Here is a 23,598-nt window from a genome sequence, read left to right as displayed (position 1 = left end):
AGACTGCCCTTTAGTTCCTTACTATCTCCCTTAAAAATTGAGTGGGAGGGGACCATATGGGACGCTGGGGGATCGAACCTTGGTCCATCCTAGGCTAGCACTTGCAAGGCAGATTCCTTACCTCTAGCACCACCTTGCTGGCCCCTTGTACAACTTTAATAAAATACGGTTACTTGTTCAGTGAAATACAATCTAGTTCCATTTATGTAGCAACAAATGGCATGATTTAAACATATATAACAAACTAGTATTTAAATGTGTATTGTATAAGACACTTTCTATATTCAGAAATTTGTTCTTGGGTTCTTAAGTTGTTTATAGGTATTGTGTACAGTGATTCAATAAATAGTTTGACAGTTAAAAAAATTGAGTGGGATTCAAAATGAAACTCACAAGTTGGGTTGATGTTCTAAGTGTGGCAATATGGAACATTTAAGAAAAAAATGAAGATCATAACTTCTTTTTGTACTGGCTCAAGGATATGCTCCCTCAAGATTAGGACTTAATCCATCTGTCTTGGGAAACTGGGTAAGGGGCATTCCCTGACTCCTCAATGTTAGGACATTTTTTTCATCAATAATTCAGCTTCACAGCCCAGACCAACAGAAATCCACAGCTTAAGATCATTTAAGCCTGCCACTTCAGGAAGCTGCAGTTTGGACAACCCCTGCCCTGAAGATTTAACTATCATACTGGCTCAATGCCCCTACAATATTAGGTCTGGCATAATAGGTCCATTGCCTCCAGGAAATTTAGAGATTATTTTAAGAAGAAACAATTTAACACTTAAAGAAATAGTAATTCATCTGGGGATAATATTTTCTGACCACGTAAGTAATAGTTCTTGACTCAGTACCCACGGTATGGACTTTTAAGAAAGGGGAAAGTAGATAAAATTCTATTATTTCCTTATATTATACCTAGAAAATCAGAATGAATCAAGGAAGGAGGCATCAGAAGTACTTACCCGGAGGATTCTTTTGATGCATTAATAGCTTTTACTCCTAAGCTTAAAGAGGAAAATTCAATGTTAACTCTTGAAATTCAGAGCAGGAATTTTGAAGGAATATTTGACTCTGTTGCTGAAATATCTGTGATTTCTTTAATAAATTGATCTCAAAATTAGGCTCTAGAATAAATGAAGAACATTTAGAAGTTATAGAAATGACTTGCCTCCAGATTCAATTTGCAGAATACTAGGTATTTGAAGTGCGTAGGACCAAAGAATCAATAGGATGTTTTCTTACTAAATGTAGCTCCTGTTTCTTTGAACCTATGTGGATGTAATTTGCATAAGCAATGGGGAGCAGGAAATCACATCACTTGCCCAAACACCTGCCACTATATTAATTCAGAGGTTTCATCTTTTTAATTGGGGTCACTGGGCTAAGACTTCCAGAACCAATTCCTATTGGATGGAAAACCAATGTTCCAATCTGGATTCTTCATAAGCCCCAGTACAAAATTAGAGGTGTTTAGAAACTTAATCTATGGGCAGCTGATACTGGGACACATTGAAACCTTTTCTAATTGGAATTTATCCATGTTGGTAATTAAAAAAATACGTTTTAAATTAAAGAGACTTTTAACTGATTTAAGAACTAGAAACACTCAAATGATTTTTAATGAGGAAGTTACAGAATGACTTACCTTCACCAATACCCATTCAAAAAGACTGGCCATTGATAGTAATTGATTTACAGACAGTTTTTTATAGCATTTCTAAAGACAGAAAGTGCCTGGTCTTTTCAGTTCCTTCAATAGGAATGCAGTGATTTCAATGGGCAAGTTTGCCACAGGGCATGGTGAATTCAGCCACCATCTGTCAATATTTTGTTGATGCAGTTTTATATTCCACTTATCAAAGTTTCCACCAGTATATTTGGTGCATTACACGGATGGTATTTTACTGTCGTCTCTGACTCACCAAGAAATGCAATGTATTGATGAGTTTGTTGTTAGCTGATTGCAGGTGCTTATTTAACAATATCCACAGAAAATCCAGACTTTGCCATCATTTCAATACTTGGGATTAGTACTAAAGTGTACTTCAGTGTGTCCACAGAAGATTTTCATTTTTCACATAAATCTAAGGACTCAATTAATTTCAAGAACTTTTAGGTGATATAAATTGGATTGACCATTTTTGTAATTCCAAACTCAGAAGTCAATAATTTATTTAGTACTTTGAAAGGAAATCTGGACTTAAATAATCTCAGGATTTTAACTCAAAAATCCCAAAAGGAATTATATTTTTTAATAAACTGGCTCAAATAGTATATCTTGCCAGGAGAGAAAGTATGGATTTTAACTTTTGTAACCCCTTATTCTCCTTTGGATGATATTGCTCAACTGTCTGGGCCTCTAGAATGGGTTTATTTACACAACAAACAACCTCACACATTTGTGCATTTTTTTGGGAAATGATTGCTGCTCTTATCGTCAAAGCAAGACTCAGAATAGTTTCACTGTTATGTTTTGATTCTGAAATAATAGTGTTGCCAATTCCTAAAAAGGAAATAGAATGTGTAATACCTCTCATTGAGTACCTTCAGTGAGCCTTATCTGATTTTTTTTCAGGAAAATGTCCTCCCATTTTCCTTATGGAATAATCTAGAACTTATTTAAGAGGATGTAGTTTGTGATACCCTTTACTGTTCTCTCCTCCCCTGCCTGACACCCCTGTGTTTACATTGACAGGTTGTCATTAGGAAAAGGCGGTGTCACTGTTCCTTCACTGACCACTTCAGTACATAGTAATTAAAAGACTGTTCAACAAGGAACGACTTCTCCTCTGCTACAGCTGTGAACCACTCCACCCAGAATAGTTCCTGACAGCACATCAACAGTGGTGAAATGTCCCTTCCATGAAAGGTGGAACCTGATAGTTGCTGTGCACTTTTGCACAGAAGCCATTTTGAACTGCCTCTGCTCTGCTGTGGCCATGAACGACCCAACCCAGGGGTAGAGGAGGCAGTAGAAGTGGGGCATTGGTGATGGGATGGTTGCACTGGTGAGGAGGTATATATTTTTATGACTGAAACCCAACTACAAACATGTTTGTAATATGGTGCTTAAATGAATATATTAATAAGAAAAAATGTTTTTAAAAGTCTATTCAACAAGTGGAACTTGCTACTTTAAATTACTTACTCTTGCTTGTTTCAGAGCCATGCAACATAGTAAGCAGTTCAGCTTATGTGGTAGGATTATTTACAGGCATAGTAACTGCCTCTTTAAATGCTCATAAATCAGATTGTTCAAGATTTTCTGCAGCAACTGCAAGCACACTACAAAAACTTTCTGAGCCTATTTTTATAAATTAAATAAGAGCTCATTCTGGCCTTCCAGAGTGGTCAATGGCTAAAGAGAATGAAACTGCTGATTGTCTGGCCATACTAAAATTTAAGTCACTTGCAGAAGAACATTCAGCACTACATACAAACACCTGTTGTTTGCATACCATCTATCATATCTGAAGGCAAGCCAAAAAATCAATACATGTACTACTTGTGTGCCCTTAAATAAAAAATAGCAATATAGCTGGGGCCAACTCCCAAGAGTTACAGACTAATGAATTGTGGCAAATGGATATTATACATGTTAACTTTTCCCCCCAAATCCCCTTCAAAAATACAAACCAAAAGCCTAGCTCCTACCCCCATGTGGTGATAGATACACCAAGTCAGTCAGGAAAGTCAAGGAGCCAGTGGCTATTTTACAAGTGGCTTCTCTTGACTTTTTCCTTATGGTGTCTCTGAGCACCAAGCCAAAATACACTTTTCTTTATTCTCTCAATATTCATCCACCAGAAGGGGGTGGTTGACAGTTAGACAAAAGTACCTATTCAGTGGGCTTTAACATAACAAAGGAGAAGGTCTAAGGAAGGAGGTTGGAGGAAACCTTTGGGGTTGATAGGTGAGTGTCATCTTACAACCATTGACTTCACCAAAATGTATTAGAACAACTTTGCAGATATAATTTAAAGAGCAGCTTAATATAATTTAATTAGAACAAATTTGAAGATATACTTTATAAACATTTAAAGATATACTTATAAACATCGAGTTTGACCATACCATTTTCTTAGAACACAACTCTCTGGCATTCTCATACACTCTGTCCTATAACTTTCCTTCATTTAAAATTGCAACCAACTGATTTCACTTTTACAGAGTCCCTTCTTTTTCTCCAATATTCATAACTTCATTTGTTATCTTTTTTGCATAAAACACACATCTACACTTTTTATTTTTCTAAACCTTCCTCTCCTTTCTTTGTCTTGTATTTCAGCAGTTCCACAGATTGGACCACCACTGACAATATTTGCACCCAGCTCAGAGCTCATGATATGGCCACTCTAAGCTATGGTCTCTAGCTATTTTTGTGCCTTTCTGAAATTGCCTCCCCGCAGGGGGCACTAGCTTCCCAAGTTGGCAGCCTAGAAGCCCACACTGTGCCTCTCTCTATTAAGGGAAACTTGAAAATTTCCTCTGTTAATTTGGAAACAAATTGCTCGATATTCTTATAACTAGCATAGCAAAATTGTACACTATGACACTTATTAAAGACTCCCAAGACCTCATTGAATAAGAACATTAAATCAGTTATGCGTATATATATTGTATACATCTAATGGCTTTTGAATATTCACAATGAAATATCATTACATTTGGTCAGAAAAGTTTTCTACATCTTCTTTGATGAACTTTCTAAGTAAAACAGACCTACACTAGCTGAGTTCTGGCTGGCTTCTTGACTCTATGCAAGCCAGCTGAAGACACCTGACTGCAACCCTACTATGAGCTCACAAAGCCCTTCTGAGAACTTGTTCTTCTGTACAAACTGTAGCTCTGGAGTCCTCTTGCCCTTTCTCTTAAGCTATAGTTCTCAGCCAATGACCCCGACAGCGTGTAAGCATACATCACAAAAACCAGTTCATAGTGAAGGGTACACGAAACAAAGGCAAGAGAGTGGGGTGGAAAATGAGAGCCTACTATGTCCTCCCTTTGTGGGTCCTGGGAAATGGGGCTCAAAAGACAAGATGTGTCCGTGGAGAGATGATTTCCATCCTTTACTCTTACCAGGAATGGGATCTACCTCTGCTCTTTCTCAGAATATTGGCTACCAATGCAGCTCCTCTTTCTCCCTCTCCTAGCAATCAGCTGCCTCACTTCTCAAAACCAACTCTAGGGCATCACCTTCCAATTGGGCCGACTAATTAACAAGATAGTCTGAAAAAGCTAATCACAGTAATTTGCAACATTTTCCACCCAATTTTTCATTCCTAAAAACCGTTAGAGTTAAAGCTGCTCTTTGTATGAGAGTTTAGCTTACTAAGCTTGAGTTTTAAATTGATCCCCTCAGTTTTTTAGTCTTTTATCAGTAGCTGACTTTTTAATAATTACATGAATTTCCGGATGGGAGAGGAAAGAAATGGAACTTACATTGTTAGGAAAGTCTTTATCCATGAGGGCAGAGGACCAAGGCTCGACTAAATTAATCTAAGTGACAATGTAAAAGACTTGGTCAAGGTGGCCTACTTTTATTTCTAGTTCTCCAAATATGACCTATGAAGCCCAGTAGCAGATACTCAGATATGCTGTACCCTGACTGATCCCACACTATACACAAACTATGTCTCTAATTCACAGATATCTTCAGGATGAACTGGCTAATGTCTGCTTCTCTGCCCTGGGCCTTCTTTTCTGAAACAAACCATCATCTGAAACAGGTCATCATCTCTTGCTTTTAAAACAGTGGGAGGTTTTGATGACTGTCCTCCCTTTTGGCCCTGAAATAAAGGAAGTTGTTTCTTTCCAGACAGGTGAGCAAAACAATTTAACAAACCTGAAATAGAGCAAGGAACCAAATAACAACAGTAATTTGCTTTCATACCCTGAAAGCCTTGAAGTTTCAAAAAAATCTCTGAATAACACTCTCCCAGTAGTCATGGCTATGTGCAGTGCACCTGAGAGGGTCTCTTCAAGGGATTCCAAATTCCTGGTATTCAAAGAGATCTCAAATACTTGGCAAAGACAGGAATTAATTCTTCTTACCTGAATGTTACGGCTTGCCAGTCTTAATAACAGGCATTTGTTGATGCACACCAGAACACAACGGGAAAGAAATCAGAGACCAGATTCAAACAGAAACATGAATATATGGATGGGCAGCAATCAGCTGCTTACCCAGATGGCTCCTAGTAGAATGTAAGGGACCCTTAGCTCAAGAGTGCCCTATGAACCCCAGGGGTGGATTCTCCTTGATGGAGAATTGTAGTTATTACAATTTTCTTTTGCCAGATCTCACAATCCTTCTCAAGGCAGGAAGAAAGAACAGGAGTCCAAAAATATTTAAGTATGCAACTAACCTGCTATCCTACTAAACAATAAATCCTTTGCATAATCTTCATCTATGTTGAATGTATTTGCTAGAATTTCCTTCCTAACAGATAGAAGTTACTGTATTCATGGTAGCTATATGTTTAAATTCTTTGACCTATGTTTTCCTTTTTTCTTTTAAACTCTAAAGCAAATAAGTTTTGGAATATAAACAAAAATTGTCTATTTTTTCGCAAAACTTACTTGGTGCAAAATTTATTTACTATCCACCATCTACCTAAACTCTGTCAAATATAAGTACTGATCTACTTATTTTTACATTAATTTTACATTAATTTAAACAAGAGTACTTCTGATCCACAAATATTACTCCCAAATTTTCCTGTTCGTTTTCACATCATTGTACAATTCTAGTCCAATATAAATGGTTAGTACAAAAACTTTTTAGGAATAGATCCAAAGGAGTTGTACAGCAGGTCGGGCATTTGCCTTGCACATGGCCAACCTGGTATTAATTCTCAGCATCACATATGGTCCCCAGTCATATCTGAGAGCAGAGCCAGGAGTAAGTTTGGAGTACAGCTGGGTTTGGCACAAAATATATATTTTTGTTGTTTTATATATGGCGATGTCCATTAATCACAACTCTATGTAAGGAAGCATGTTTAAATTGAAGATTTTAAAAAAGAGAGAAAATTTTCAGATAACTTGTCACAAAAATAATTGACTTCATTTCCCTCTTAAAGACAGTATTGGCTGATAGTATAGAATTTAGATCTGAAAACAAAGCATAAATAAGGAAGAAAAGTCAGTGAGAATGCAATATCTAGGTTAGATTTGGAAAACCTAAAATTGATTTAAATTAATCAGTGTAGAAGCTAGTGAGATGGTTCAAATGCTACAACATATGGTTAGTATATATGAATTCCTGATTTCAGCTTTTGAATACTTCAAGATACCTGAAACATTGCTGTATGGTCCCTATAATGAAACAAAACAAAACAAAAAACTTAATAAGCACAGAGTAAATAAATGAATAAAGAGCAATAGTGAGTTTCTTATGTCTATCTGTTGTTTGTTTTGTTTTGGATCATACCCTGTGGTATTCAGAAAGTACTCCTAGCTCTATACTCAGGGATCACTTTAACAGTGTTCAGGAACCAAATGTGGTATAAGAAATTGAACTAGGGTTGTCTCTTCCAAAGTAAGTAAGGGTCTTATCCTCTGTACTATTTCATTGGCTCAAAGTGCAGATATATTGATAGATTTTTTGATAATTTAATCATGATTTATTATTTATAAAAAGTGCTCAGATTAATTCATTATTATTATATTTCTCATGCTTCTTATTGGACTGTTGTTGGTTTATAGAACACACAAATGGCATAACAACTTGTTTATAGTACTGTAATCCAGGAGTAAAATCTACAGTGCTGTTGACTTAATTTTAAATCTAGGTGTATTAGATAACATTTTAATTGTATCAACACACTTGTGAAATATAACACTGTACAAAAATATTGTACTTGATTTTTTTTTTGTTTTTGGGCCACACCCAGCGATGCTCAGGGGCTACTCCTGGCTGTCTGCTCAGAAATAGCTCCTGGCAGGCATGGGGGATCATATGGGACACCGGGATTCGAACCAACCACCTTTGGTCTTGGATCGGCTGCTTGCGAGGCAAACACTGCTGTGCAATCTCTCCGGGCCCAAAATATTGTACTTGAAAAACTCTTAAGGACAAAAGGAGAAGAAATAATTAGCTAGAAGAATATAATTAGATTCATTTGTGACTATAGAGATGCAAAAAGATTGATGAAACAAGTAGCTACCATATAGAGAAGAGGGAACTGTATTTATGTAGCATTATGGATATGTGTTAATGAGATATATCTAGGCATATATTATCATGCATAGATTCATGATGCTTATTTTATTGTGTATTTAATCTGCTAACAACTTACTATAAAATATAATTATCTAAGATTTTATCATATTAGTTCATATTCTGTACTACCTGGAAAGAAATGCTATAATTACAGAATAGTTGGAATCTACTTATAGTCCTTAATTATTATTATAATTAATATATCACATTTGTTATGATTTCTTTACAATCTGTGGTGAGTGATATTAATCATTTTAGGCTCCTCATTTTCTTTTTATTAAATAATAATTTATTCATATAGTATCTTGGTTACAAAAATGTTTATAGTTGGGTTTCAGTCATCAAATTTACATCACCCTTTACCAGTGTAACTTTCCTGCCAACAATATTACCCATAACCTTCCTCCCCTACCCCCTGTCTATCTTTGAGACAAGAATTCTGTTTTTCTCTCTCATCCTTATTGTAGTTGTTGGTACAATTATTTCTCTAATTTCACTCATCTTTCTTTGTGGTAATCTTCATATCATGGGCTGATTTTTCCCACCTCATCTCTATTTTCTTCCATTTCATCTCATTGAGGGTTTTTATTTGATAAGGTTGAACCTTATCAAATGCTTTCTCTGCATCTATTGCTATGATCATATAGTTTTTATTTATCCTTTTGTTTATATGATATATTATATTGATTGACTTATGTATGTTAAACCATTCTTGCATCTCTGGAATGAAACCTACTTGGTTATGGTGTATGGCATTCTTTTTTCACATTTAAATGATCATAATTCACTATAACAATTAAGGTGCCCCTTTGAAAAAATTCAAGTGCCTATTTAAGTGATCATATAAAGATACATAAAATAGAAGATACAATAAAATAATCTTCAAATCAAATTAAAATCTTGGATTTTGTCATCAAGTTTTTCATAATAGTTGGCAATTCTCCTATATATTATTGGAATGTTTACTCTATAGCTTTTTGGGTACTGCTAAAATGGCTCATTATAAGCAATCACATAAAAAGATCTCACAAACATGGAGACAAAGAGGTATAAAACCTAATGTATCGTCATTCACCAAATCAGTCAGAAGACACTCTTTGTACATAATTATACTCAAACTCGTGGCCCGAGAGTTGTTGCGGCCCTCCGTACAACAGTTTGTGGCCCGCGGCCGGCCTTCAAATATCTCAGTATTCACAATTATTTGCTTACTGCGGGCCACAAAATGTTGTACGGAGGCCGCAACAACTCACGGGCCACGAGTTTAGACCCCTGGAAGAATCAAAAATCTTTATGAAATGTAAATTTTTCCCTGTCGTTTGGGTATTTGGTCATAAACATAAATTCTTTCCTGAGGCTATATATGCAGTTTTCTGTTCTGTTTAAATATCACCACCCCCCAATCCCACTCTGGAACACTGAATCAAAAATAAAAGTTGAGACTGCTTTCTCATTTGCTGCAGACAGGAAATATCCAACTTCAAGAAGAGACTCTTAGGGGACTTGAGAAGTTTGGTGAGAGAGTCATCAATTGTCTCCTCTGATATGTGATCACTTTGTGCTATGTATGAGGTTTTGCTGCCCAATTTTAAGGAGGCTTTGGAAAAGCCTCCTGTTAAGATGGAATGTTTAGATTTCAGCTTTGAAAAAAATGTAGAGTATTGTGACATGTTCTATGGCTTTCAGACATTTGGGAAGAAACTTGATCCTAGCTTACAAGAGGCTGGCCCAGAATTGATCCCCAACACTACTTGGTATCTGACCTTCTTAAATCCTATTTGCTAGGATGTTGAGAATTTTTGCATCTGTATTCATCAGGATACTGATTCATAGTTCTCTTTTTGTGGCATCTTTGCCTGTCTTTTTGTATCAAGGTGACTTTAGCTTCATAAAAATTATTTGGGAGTATTTATATTTCCTCATTTTCCTGGAAGAGCCCCAAAATGATTGATAGAAGGTCTTCATGAAAGGTTTGTAATAATTCATTAGTGAATTTATCTTGACCTGGACTTTATTTTGGGGGGGGAGGAAAACTTTTGATTACCATTTTAATTTCCTCAATCGTGATAGGTCTGTCAAAATATGTCAGATCATCTTGGCTCAACCTTGGGAGATTATAAAAAGTCTAAGAATTTATCCATTTATTCCAGGTTCTCATGTGTCATGGCATAGAGTTTCTCAGAGTAGTCTCTGAGTAACCTTTGAATTTCTGCAGTATCTGTAGTGACCTCCCCCTTTTCATTTCTAATCTGGTTTATTAAGTTTCTCTCTATCCTTTGTGAGTTTTGCTACTAGTTTATCAATTGTGTTTGTTTTTCTTTCAAAGAACCAACTCTTGCTTTCATTGATTTTTATGATTTTTTGTTTATTAATTTAGACTTTCAGTTTTATTACTTCCTTCTATCTACCTATTTTTAGTTCATTTTGTTGTTCACTTCTCAATTTTATAAACTGTGTCATTAAGTTATTTATGTTGGCTCCTTCTTCCTTCTTCCTTTCTGATGAGTACTTGCAAAGTTATACATTTTCTTCTTAATACCACTTTAACTGTCTCTCATAAATTCTGATAATTTGAGTCCTCATTATCATTTATTTCCAGGAATTTTTTTTATCTGCACTTTGATTTAGTCAAAGCACCGGTTGCTCAGTAGTGAGTTGTTTAATATCCAGGTATCAAATTTTTAACTATACAATGCTCCTCATTTTCTATGTTTTCTATGCATCATAAAAATTATTCAAAATAGCCCATATTGGAACAAGTTTTAGAGTTGTAATCTACTGAAATATAATTCAGAATAAAAAAGTAAACATACATAAATGAAATTTTTACTTTAACTTTACTTGTAACCTGTGTTAAGTATAGTGCAGGTGGGATCTGCAACAAATCACCCAAAAGAAGAAAAGAAAGGCCGAGAGATAGCACAATGGTAGGGCATTTGCCTTGCAAGTGGCTGACCCAGGACCAATAGTGATTCAAATCCCGGCATACCATATGGTCCCCCATGCCGGCAGGAGCAATTTCTGAGCACAGACCAGAAGTAACCCCTGAGCGCTGCTCGGTGTGACCCCAAAACAAAACAAAAACAAAAGAAGAAAAGAAATCTAGGTGTAGATAAAAATGTTAAGTTTAGTAAATACACTTGAGTATTGAAAGTCTTCAAAGTTTGTTTGGCTGGTAATCTTCTATCCCTAGATGCTATTCATTTTAAAAGTCATGAACATTTAAATATCTACTTTATATGAATTGATAACCAGTTTCTCTAGGCAATCAACAAAATTGTATAAATATGGTACTCTAATATTTGATTTGATTACTACACATCTGTTAATTAAATTATCAAATTGAAGTACTCTAAACATGGCTGTTAGAAAATCCATTTAAAGGCTCAGATATTTTCACAAGAAATGCACCAATAATAAACACACACTTTCTAAATCAACTGCCTTATTTATTATATAAGCCATCAACTTCTAGAATAAATACAAATGTGGGGGGTTATTTTTGCCCATGAATCAAAAATTATATTCTGTTTAAATGTAGTGATAGATAGTGTCATTAAATATCATGGGTAGCCTGGTTACTCTTGGTTACTGTATGAACTTGATATTTGCATTTCATTGTCAGGCATACTGTTGATTCAAAGTAGCATCATTCACAGCTATTAAAAGTAAGGAAAAGAGCAGGTATATAGTTTCAATGACTTAGTAAATAATGTAGAAATATATTTATTAAAGCTGGATATCAAGTGAAAGATAAATGTATGCATGTTTCAACATGTAAGCAGAGAGAATAAAATGAAGAACATTAAAAATCATAAAGACAAAATACAGTAATGTCTATATATGACAGGAAAATAAATTGTTCCTAAGTGTGATATAACCTAACATCCTTAAAAGGATGTAACCAAAGTTTATGAATTAAAAGTAAAAAAAAGTTTGAAATGTTTTAATTTTTAATTTTTTTGGTATTGAGTTTTAATAAAGGACCAAAAATTTCAAATGGGCTCTTGACTCAATCTAAGACAGAATTAGAGGCATGCCTTTAATAAATGAATAACTGCACGACAAACTTGCTGATTTATAATATTTATTTATTAATTTGAGGTGTTAACTCTTTAAAATTAAAAACAAATGCACACACATAACAAACCACTAAACAGGCTTTTTCATGCACATCTTTTTCTACCTCACAAAGTTCTGCTGCATTAGTTTTTAGAAGAGTTTTCTTGCCCAGAGTTATAATACATTTTCAATTTTCACTGCTCCAAGCCATGTTTACAGAATGATGTACAAATATTATAGATGGTAGGCTGTGCAACTTTGACATGATAGAAATTTCAGTTCCTTCATTTTTCTTGGGCTTTGTGTAAATGCTAGCAAATTTGTTAGTTTATTCCCCTGCTCCTCTTCACCTTTGTCCCAGAGGTGAATGGCAGGGTTTTCCATCAATTAGCAGTGTCTCTTAATTAGGCAAACATGAGTAAGTATTATCATCTGACTGCATTTACTGGTAGGAGAAAGTCACTTTTCACAAGTAGTGACCCATGTAGGACTATCATTCTCTTTTTACTGCATGTTGCATCTGTATTTGGATTTGGCAGACAGCCAATAAAAGTCAAGGTAATCATAATGAGTCTGCAGTTCAGCTGTACAAATCACTAAATCTGCTGCTGCATAACAAGCTAAGAAATACTTCCTGAGCCATTTCTTGACTCTATCTGTTTCCTGCTCAGACATTAAGTGAAGATCAAAATAATTGGATACAAAAACTATTCCACATTTCATTTCAGGTACAGTTAAAAACAGTTGAATGTCTCAAGGCACCACTATGGTTGAACATTAGATATGCAGGACATAAGCTCACCTATGCTGTCAAGTCAATAAATAGCTTGCGCAATTGTGAAAAGCAATTTCTAGAGGACTGTTAGATATACAGTAGGCACATGTATCATAATACAAATAGAAAACAATGAGTCCTAGAAAAAGCGTGTTGAGCACCTTTGTGGCATTGTTTTTTATGTCTTTACCTAACACTACGTAAACCTTACATATACAAAAAAGAAAGACTAACTTTAAATTATACTCCAAGTTACTTTGTGTGCTATCTTCAAGAAAGTGAGGGACTCTAGTTCGTAGGGGAACTTTTCTTAGAAGTGGATGGATCAGGATCAGTTTCAATGGCGCTGGTAGATTCATTCAAGTGTGAGCTCAAGTTTTCCGACGTTAAGTGGGAAGATTTGTAGACAATCTCATTAAAGTCAGACCTGATGCAGACCAAAGCAGGATCGTTCAGCGGGTCTTCCACTGAGGCTTGCGTGTTTTCTCGAGTGATACCCATGTCTTTGCTATGTTCCGATGGGGATTTTCTTTTCATACGAGTATATGTATTGTCTTGATTCTCCATACCTTGTTCATTTTTCAAAAACCGTCCAAAGAACCAAATAAAGAATCCAAACCATACAAAAGCTATCAAACTTGGAACGAAAGCCAGACACTTGACGTCCAAGCTCGCCCCAATGAATCTGCTGTGTAAGAACATGTCCCCTTCAACGTATGTTTTGTTCGTCTGGGGATTAGTGTGATTGGACCTCCATTCCCAGGATAGTTTGGTCCTGTTCAAATCCTTTAAGCTCTCTGAGTCCTTTACGGTATATATCTTCTGCCCTGGGCCAATATACTGTCCATATTCATGAGGCTTATAAAATATCTGGTTCTTCCACATATTAAGATCCAAAATCAAGACGAGAAAGATAATTCCATAGTTAAACCATTTACCTGCATTAAAGAGAAATACTATATTAGTCAAAATTATATAAAGCTATAAAATATATTAAGCTTTTCTTCATAAATGAAGATGTTATACTAGTATAAATTGTTAATGTCTTAGATCTGTTACAAACAATATTTTAAGAATTCAGTGTTGCAATTAAGTAAATTAGCAAAGGAATTTACTAAATAAAATCTAGGCATATTGAAAATATAGCAATCAATCCCAGCTGCTGTCATTTATAGTAGCTACACTAATTGGATAAAGTTTTCTTATGCTATAGTATAGATACGATGACAATACACAAATTTGTTTTCATATAAATTATTCTCAAATATATTTTAATTAATGTTTAAAACAAAGTCCCAATAAAATTTCTACAGAAGTTCAGTATATGATTGAACATCTCCTTACAGTTTTATAATTATATGTGGGCCAGAAACAAATTGGTAATGCAAGCATGGCAGCATGTCAATTTAATTTATATTGCTTTTTGTAGGTACTTGTTGATTAAACCATTAGTTATGTGATTCAGATCAATAACACTTAACTATACATTTCAAGACTTCAAAAATAATTGCACCAATTGTGATTGAAGAACATATTTGTCATACAAACAAATATAACTGAAGCTAATAAATAGACTTCTTTAGAAGACATCATTTTGTGTGATTATAAATATCATAAATTCATTGTAGTATTAAATATTTATATGAATAAGACACTTTTGGGGATCTATTCACTTTAATAGCTTTACATATAAATGGGAAGAATGTAAAAAATTTTCAAGGTGTACTAAATTCCACAATATCAAGCATATCATACTAACATAGTAACTTTCCACTAATAATTTTTGTAGAAAATAAATATATAAAATATTCTAAAATATTTATAACTAACACATAGTATGTAAATATTATCATTTTATTATTATTTGTTTTGGGAGCCACACACCTAGCTGTGTTCATGGTCAGGCTCAGATGAACATTTGAAGAACTGTGGATCAAATTCTATCAGCTCTATAGAAGACAAGTTTATTACTCACTATACTATTTTTCTAGCCTATGTTAAAACTATTTTATTTGTATTAAATAATATATTATTGACCATTAATTAGTAACAATTTCACATGGTGATAAAATTGTTTGACAGGAAAAAAGTTCATGGCTAAGTATACTAAACTAAATTTATATTTTAATACATATGTATTTTAACAATATATAAACATACAAAATAATATCTTGATGATTTAGTAAAATATTTGATCATCATAATTTTATATTTTCAAACTTCTTTTACACAAAAGGAACAAAGGTTTAAGCTTGGTTTCAAAAAAACACACTATGATCTTGAGCTAGGTGTTTAAATTCTCTACAATTTTCTTTATATGCAGAATATAATAATACTTATCAAACTATTCCCATTTCATGAGAAAATATAATCCAAATACAGTGTTGGTACATAATATAAATGCTATGAGGATAATTTATAAATATTATAATTTATAAACCATTTTAAGAGAAATTATTACTCTTGTACTTGAAAACATTCAGTTATATAGAAATAATAGTTGTAGGAGATTTCTTACATGAAAGACTTTTATATTTATGCAATAAAGCAGTAATATTAGAAATATTTTATCATAAAATATTTATGACATCTGGGTCTGTTAAGTTTGAGCCATTTTCCCCTTATTAATCTCCAAAATGTACATTAAGAATCACCCAAAGCAAATTAAAAAAAATTCAAGCAGAGAGTTGTAAACAAAAAACAGAGATAAATTTCATTGTTAAGCATATATACTGCTCATGATAGACTTTGTGTAAGACATTTAGTGGATGCTATGAATGCTTGTCTTTCTGGGAAGAAATCATCATCCTGTTGGGGAACTCAGACAGAAATACTGCAAGATAGGGGCCGGGCGGTGGCGCTAAAGGTAAGGTGCCTGCCTTACCTGCGCTACCCTAAGACGGACCATGGTTCAATCCCCCGGCGTCCCATATGGTCCCCCAAGCCAGGAGCGACTTCTGAGCGCATAGCCAGGAGTAACCCCTGAGCGTCACCGGGTGTGGCCCAAAAACCAAAAAGAAAAAAAAAAATACTGCAAGATAAACAGCAAATTATATAGAAGAGTTGTCAAACAGTGTTACAAATAATAAATGCTAAAAAAGCTGAGAAATCTTTTGAGAAAAGTTTATTGAATTGTAAAGTCCCTTTAATTGCCTCATCCAATAAAAAAGTGAATTATAAAAAAAATAAAAAATAAAAATGCTGAGAACATGAAAAACAAATTGAGGACTAATTTCTGCAAAACTTATTTAAAGGATAGAGCAATTTATTTTATTCTTGAAAAGATAGTAAAGCAGAATTGTTTGGAAAATTTTAGTTTATGTTTTTATTATACTACAGATTTTACTTATAAACACATTAGTTCTGTGGAAAAGAGGGGCTAAGGGGACAAAGAAGAAATAGAATTGGAAATATTGCAAAGCTGAATGGCAGATTCATGATAAGAAAGTTTATAGATTCACTTAACAAATAGCCAAAGGCAACAGAGTAAAAAAAAAAACTTGTCTATAGAATCAAGTATAGCATGATGGGGAATGGTTTTCATGGGAATAGGCGAGAAGTCATTGGTTTTGCAAATATATACATGAAACCATATCACTAACAGTATTGCAAATTAAATCTTTTTTTATAAAGAGATTTTCTGTAGTATGTTGAGGCATTATTTTTTTAGTTTTTATTTTTAAAAGAAGTTGTCAGGACCAGGATTCCACAGTGCTCAAGCAAGGTGAGCCCACCTACTTTACTTTGTGGCCACTCAATTCATCTAGTCAACGAGACCCAGCACAAAATATAAAAAATACCCCCACACTACAAAGATCACAATGGGGAAACAATAAAGAATCCCACCATGCTTAGTGAATGAAGATTGTAGTTCTGAAGATCCAACTATACCAGCCATTTATATAGTCTCTCTGATAAGGAAGTTAGAGAGGAAATGTTGAGTATGTAGAAAGAGCTAAAAGAAACTATGGAACAAACTATAAAAACAGAAAATAAGACTCAAGAAGATATAAGAGTAGAAATAAGAAAACATCAAACAGAAATAACAGGACTGAATAATTGATAGGCAAAATAAAACTCATTGGAAGGCCTTAGCAGAGAACAGATGCTGAGGCCAGAATCAATGAGCTGGAAAACAAACTGCATAACAACACCTCTGTACAAAAGAAGACATTGGAAAAGAGATTTAAAATAAACAGAGACACACAAAAGCAGCAGGAACCCCAGCTTAGGGCAAGGTTGGCAGAAGCCATGAGAAACAGAGGAATGAGAAGAGGACTTAAGGAAATGAAGGCATATATCCCACTCCTGGATTGGGAGGATTAATGTTATTAAAATGGAAATAATCCCCAAAGCATTGTACAGGTTTAGTGCATTTGCTCTAAGGATACTCATGACATTCATAAACTAAATGGATCAAACACTCCTAAATACCCAGTAATTACTAAAGCAACACTTAGAAAAATGAAGATGGTAGTCTTCAATTTTCCCAAATTTAAATTGTATTAGATCACAATGATCATAAACATCATAGTGCTGGAATACAGTCTCAGATCAATGGAATAGATTTGAGTATTCAGAAAATGAACTTAAGACAAACATCAATTAATCTTTGTAAAGGGGCAAAATATGCAAAATGGAGTATAGAAAGCCTTTTTAACAAGAGTTGTTGGTAAAACTGGTCAACCACATGCACTAAAAGTGAACTCTGAACTCTATCTACCACCATGCACAAAGGTCAGATCAAAATGGATTAAAGACCTTGATATCAGACCTGAAGCTATAAGGTATATAAAAGAAAACATAGGAAAAATTATTCATGACTTTGAGACTAAATGTATCTGCAAGGAGGAAACACCACTGTACAAACTATTGGAAGCATAGATATACAATTCGGACTCCATCAAACTGAGATGCTTCTGAACCTCAAAAGAAACAGTGATTAATATACAAAGGTCATGGATGGAATGGGAGGAACTATAAATCCAAAAATCTATATGATGAAGGTCTAATATCCAAGATATACAAGATAATAATAGAACTTAATAAAAAAGCAAACCACATCAAAAAATGGAGGAGAAAATGAACAGACATTTCCTTAAAGAAGAAATGCAGATGGTCAACAGGCACATGAAAAAATGTTCCACATCACTAATCATCAGGGAGATACAAATAAGAAGCAATGACGTATCATCTCATGCTACTGAGATTGTCATACATAACAAAGAACAAGAAAACCATTGTTGGTGTGGGTGAGGGGAGAATGGACTCTCATTCACTGCTCTTCTGAATATAGGTTGCTCCAGCCTTTTGGAAAACAATTTGGATATTTCACAAAAAACTAAAATTCGGCTTCCTTATGATGTGGTGATACAACTCCTAGGGATATAATTTAGGAACTCAAAAACATTATGCAGAAAAGTCCTCTGCATTCCTATGTTTATCTCAGCACTATATACAGTAGTCATAATCTGGAAACTAATCTATTTTCTGATAATATATTAGTGGCTAAATAAACCATGGTAGGTATCCTAGGTATCCTTTGAGGTGCAGAAACTTCTCAGCTTAATATAGTCCAATCTGTTTATCTCTGCCTCAATTTATTTGGAGAGTGCTGTTTTCTCCTTGAAGATGTCTTTAGTCTCAGTGTCTTGGAGTGTTTTATCAACATATTGTTCTATATACCTTATGGTTTCAGGTCTGATATCAAGGTCTTTAATCCATTTGCACTTGACCTTTGTTCAGGGTGTTAGATGAAGATTTGAGTTTTTTTTTTGTTTGTTTGTAAGTGGCTGACCAGTTGTCCCAACACCACTTGTTGAAGAGGCTTTCCTTGCTACATTTTGCATTTATTGCCCCTTTATCGGAGATTAGTTGAGTGTATGTCTGGAGGGCATTCTCTGAATAGTCTATTTAATCTGAGGGTCTGTCTTTATTCCAATATCATGCTATATGAATGACTATAGCTTTGTTATAAAGTTTAAAGTTGGGGAAAGTAATACCTCCCATATTTCTTTTCCCAAGTGTTGCTCGAATTATTTGAGGGTTTTTATTGTTCAATGAATTTCAGGAGTGTTTGATCAACTTTTTTAAAGAATGTCATGGGTATCCATAGAGGGATTGCATTAAATCTGTACAATGCTTTGGGGATTATTGCCATTTTAATGATATTAATCCTACCTATCTATGAGTAGGGTAAGTGTTTCCATTTCCTGTGTCCTATTTGATTTCCTGAAGCAGGTTTTTATAGTTTTCTTTGTATAGGTCCTTCACATCTTTACTTAAGTTGACTCCAAGATATCTGAGTTTGTGTGAAACTAATGTGAATGGGATTGTGTTTTTAATGTCCATTTGTTCTCTATCATTATTGGTGTATAAGATGGCCATTGGCCTTTGCATGATAATTTTGTAGTCTGCCACTTTGCTATATGAATCTATTATTTCAAGAAGCTTTTCCATAGAGTAGTAGGGTTTTCTAAATATAGTATCATGTCGTCTTCAAACAATGAGAGCTTGACTACTTCCTTTTCTATATGGATCCCCTTAGTATTTTTTCCTTCTCTAATCTCTATGGGAAGAACTTCTACATGTCTAGGATTCAAAAGCCACCCACAAAATAATAGAAACTATTCACCCAATACCCATCAGATAAGGTGCTAATATAAAAGATATACAGGATACAGACAGAATTTTACAAGAGAAAAATCTAACACCATCAGAAATGGGGAGAAGGAATGAATAGACAAGTTCTCAAAGAAGAAATACAAATGGCCTAAAAGCACATAAAAATGCAAATGGCCTAAAGGCACATAAAAATGCTCCACATCTCTAATCACCAGGGAGATGTAAATCAAAACAACAATAAATTTCCATATCATGCCACAAAGACTGGCACACATCACAAAGAACAAGAACAATCAGTGCTGGCAGGGATATGGAAAACAATATGGAGATTCCTTAAAAAACTTGAAATTGAGCTCCCATATGATCCAGCTATACCACTCCTAAGGATATACCTCAGGAATACAAAAAAAAGCAATATAAAAAGCCCTTCCTCATAGCTATATTCTTTGCAGTGCTATTTACAATAGCTAGACTCTGGAAACAACCAAGATGCCCTTCAACAGATGAATGGCTAAAGAAACTGTGGTACATATACACAATGGAATATTATGCAGCCATCAGGAGAGATGATGTCATGAAATTTTCCTAAACATAGATGTACATGAAATTTATTATGCTGTGTGAATTAAGTCAGAGAGAGACTCACACAGAATAGTCCCATTTATCTATGGGTTCTAAGAAAAATAAAATACATTGTTAAAATATTTCTCAGATATAAGGGCCGGAAAGAGCAGCTCATGATATGAAGCTTACCACAAAGAGTGGTGAGTGCAGTTAGAGAAATAACTACATTGAGAACTATCATATCAATGTCAATGAGTGAGGGAAGTAGAAAGCCTGTCTAGAATATAGGCGGGGGTGGTAGATGGGGGCATTAATGATGGGAATGTTGCACTGGTAAAGGGGGCTGTTCTTTTTATGAATGAAACCCAACTGTAACCATGTTTGAAATAATAGTGTTTAAATAAATATATTATTAAAAAAGAAATCATGGTAAATCTACATAATACTATACAGCTGTTAGGAAAAATGAAATCATGAAATTTACTTATACATGGATAGATATGGAGACTATTATTCTGAATGAAATGAATCAAAGGAAAGGATAGCTAAAATAATTTCAATCATTTGTGATATATAAGGAAAATAAAAGATAGTGTGTTAATAATATCCAAAGACAATAGAGATGAAGGAAAAGAAGAGGAGTCTTCCATGTTATGAATCATGCCACAAAGAGAGGTGACTGCAGTTAGAGTAAAGAAGGGTCCACTATCATAATATTTATAGCTGATTACTCTTTACAAATACTGTGTGCTGAATGGCCACAAAGTGATATGCATGGTATATCTTTATTAACAATATTGCAAACTATAATGGCAAAATTGATATAGAGAATCAGTAAGAAACAGAGAGAGACAGAGTGAGAGAAAGAGAGAGAATGAGAGAGAGAGAGAGAGAGAGAGAGAGAGAGAGAGAGAGAATGCCTGCCTCTGTGGGGGACTGGGCTTATGAGAAGGTAACAGGAGCATTGGAAAGTATGAACTGGGAAAGGATTGTGCATTCTATGACAGAAAGTCAATCATGAGCAATTTTTGTAACCACGCTGCTTAAATAAAGTAATTATATAAAGACAAATTCTGAGAAATATTTGAGTTTTTATTTATTGTAAGGAATACATTTTTTTTAATCTCTAGTTGTAAACTTCTTTGTTATAATAGTAAGACTAATTGGATAGAGTAGGATATCACTGGACTTTGACAATGGATTATCATCTTTCATGACCCACAAAGTCCTTAGTATTAAAGAACACCATACATAGGTACTTTTTAATGAAGATACTTAATTAGGGAAACACCAAAAAGGGCTTTCTGTTACTAGGCTATTTGTACATCATGAAACTGGCATCAGCAGCCTCACAGACTTATTAGAGGAAAAGAGCGCTCATGTAATTTAGAGAAAAATGCTTTTTGATTCTAGGAAGACATTAGTCAGTGTTAATATATGCAGGAAAGAAAAATCCAAAATAAAATAGAAGTAAATGTACACCTATTTCATTATCTTGCTCTAAAACATTTTTACTGATTTGTTACAGAGATCATCAGAGTGACAAATCAGCAGGCTGTATATCAACAGATCTTATTTTAACACTAAAATACTGTAATCCTGTAATACATCTATCTAGGTGCCAACCACTTTATGTACTGAATATTTTAACTTTATTGAGGAAACTGAACTAGATATCTTCTCATTCTGTGCCTATTTTCCTTTCTTTTTTTCATCCTTCTGTTTATTCACTGTATAAATCCATGTTTCCATTTTGTGAAATGTAGAATAATAGCAACACAATTTTATGCAAGGAATATTGTGAGGCTAGAAAGTTACATATCAAATTTCTTTGAACTATATTGTTTGCCAGAAATGTAAGAGAGCATTGTTCCAATGATTTCACTCTTCAACTCCATTTCATTTAATATAGTGTATAATAGAGAAAAGCATGTAAAATTGGCCATATATCTCATTTTGAATAAAACAGCATGCAATTATTACTTAACAGTTACATCATTGTGTGTATAATAGGACCTGCTATCTAAGAGGGCCCACTTGTAACTGTCTATAAATATATTTTATGGATTCGAATATTTTTCATGTTAAAATACTTATCATTTTGTAATTTTTCTACAGATTAATGTAGAATTGGCACCGAGCAAAAGCTATTTATGCAAAAAATTGATACTAAAGAAGAGAGATATCAGTTGTTCACCCCATTGACCAATAACAAAGAGGATATGTTTGTGTAAAGGAAAAGTTTCCCTGAGTTTCCTGACTTCCCTGATCACCTACCCCCTTTCACAATTCTGGGAACTTGTAGACCCAGTTACAGTTTAACTTTCTTTCTGTTCCTACACGGTTTTAACCTGATTGTGTTAACCCTGTAGCTTGCACCTGCACCTTGCAAAAATGTGATTGAGCAAATGCCAGATGTCATGTACTTCCTAAAGCAAGTCAATCTACTGTAACTTTCTATTGTTTGAAATACTATATACAGCTACTAAGCTCATGGCTCAGGGCTGGCAGTTTCAGGCTTATGCTGGATTCTAGCGCAGCCCCTGCATATGCTTGTAAGAAAATAAATCCCCTGCTTTTGCATGAGACTGTGGTCTTGGTGTCTTTGAACGGCGCATCCTTCTCCTGGACTTAACATTTGGAGGTAAGAGAGTGCAGAGGAAAGAAAACAGGATGAAGAATCTCTCTTGATATCATATTTTCTTATTTTTCCTATGGATGTAGCTAGCACCTCTCTTTCCCTCACTGGCATTATTCATTCATATAAAACTTGAAGCAATGGAAAATGGAGAAGAAATAATAATTTCTATTTGTTCTTGGATAAGAGCCAACAAGTAAACAAAATAAAGAACAATTCAACCTCAGTTTTTGTCCAAATTGAGGGAGTTGATTTAAGGTCTCTCTGATAAGTCATCGGAATAAACATTACCTAATGAATGTTTCATGGTAGACAACAAAATATCTTCATTAAAGCAAAAAAAAGTTTTATATGAATAACACAAAATAAAAGACAGATTGTACATCTGAGAAGCAGAGTATACAACAAAACTGTATTTACATCAAACTTATTATATACTGTATTATGAGAACATTGGAGTTCATAAATTATTTTTTAATTTCCTTTCTTAAATGGCTCACTGTCTCTGTCACAGCCTGAAGGAGAAGATCATGGTAAAGCCTCAGCTTCCCCAGCACCCAGGACTCCATCTTGAGGACAGGGCCACTTAGCTCCAGAGCTGTGTACTTCTAGTCAATGAACTCCAAACAGCATGTACAAAGCCCCACATAGTAAGCATGACAATGGAGAAACAATGTAGACCTCTGCCATTTTTGGAGACTGA

The 23,598-nt window shown here is 34.5% G+C and overlaps 1 protein-coding gene across 1 annotated transcript in view; it reads right to left on the bottom strand.

The window, feature by feature from the left end:
* Window positions 1-12,306: 12,306 nt before the first annotated feature.
* Window positions 12,307-23,598, bottom strand: part of TMEM117 (transmembrane protein 117) — a 181,221-nt gene continuing 169,929 nt past the window's right edge. The window contains exon 5 of the mRNA XM_049783833.1: window positions 12,307-14,007. Within this exon, the coding sequence (XP_049639790.1) occupies window positions 13,358-14,007 (650 nt within the window). The 3' untranslated portion in view covers window positions 12,307-13,357. The remainder of the gene's footprint in view (window positions 14,008-23,598) is intronic.

The sequence above is a fragment of the Suncus etruscus genome, chromosome 11 (genome assembly GCF_024139225.1).
Source record: "Suncus etruscus isolate mSunEtr1 chromosome 11, mSunEtr1.pri.cur, whole genome shotgun sequence".
Classification (NCBI taxonomy): domain Eukaryota; kingdom Metazoa; phylum Chordata; class Mammalia; order Eulipotyphla; family Soricidae; genus Suncus; species Suncus etruscus.
The sequence above is the reverse complement of the archived record's forward strand: the minus strand, read 5'-3'. Positions and strand labels throughout refer to the sequence as shown.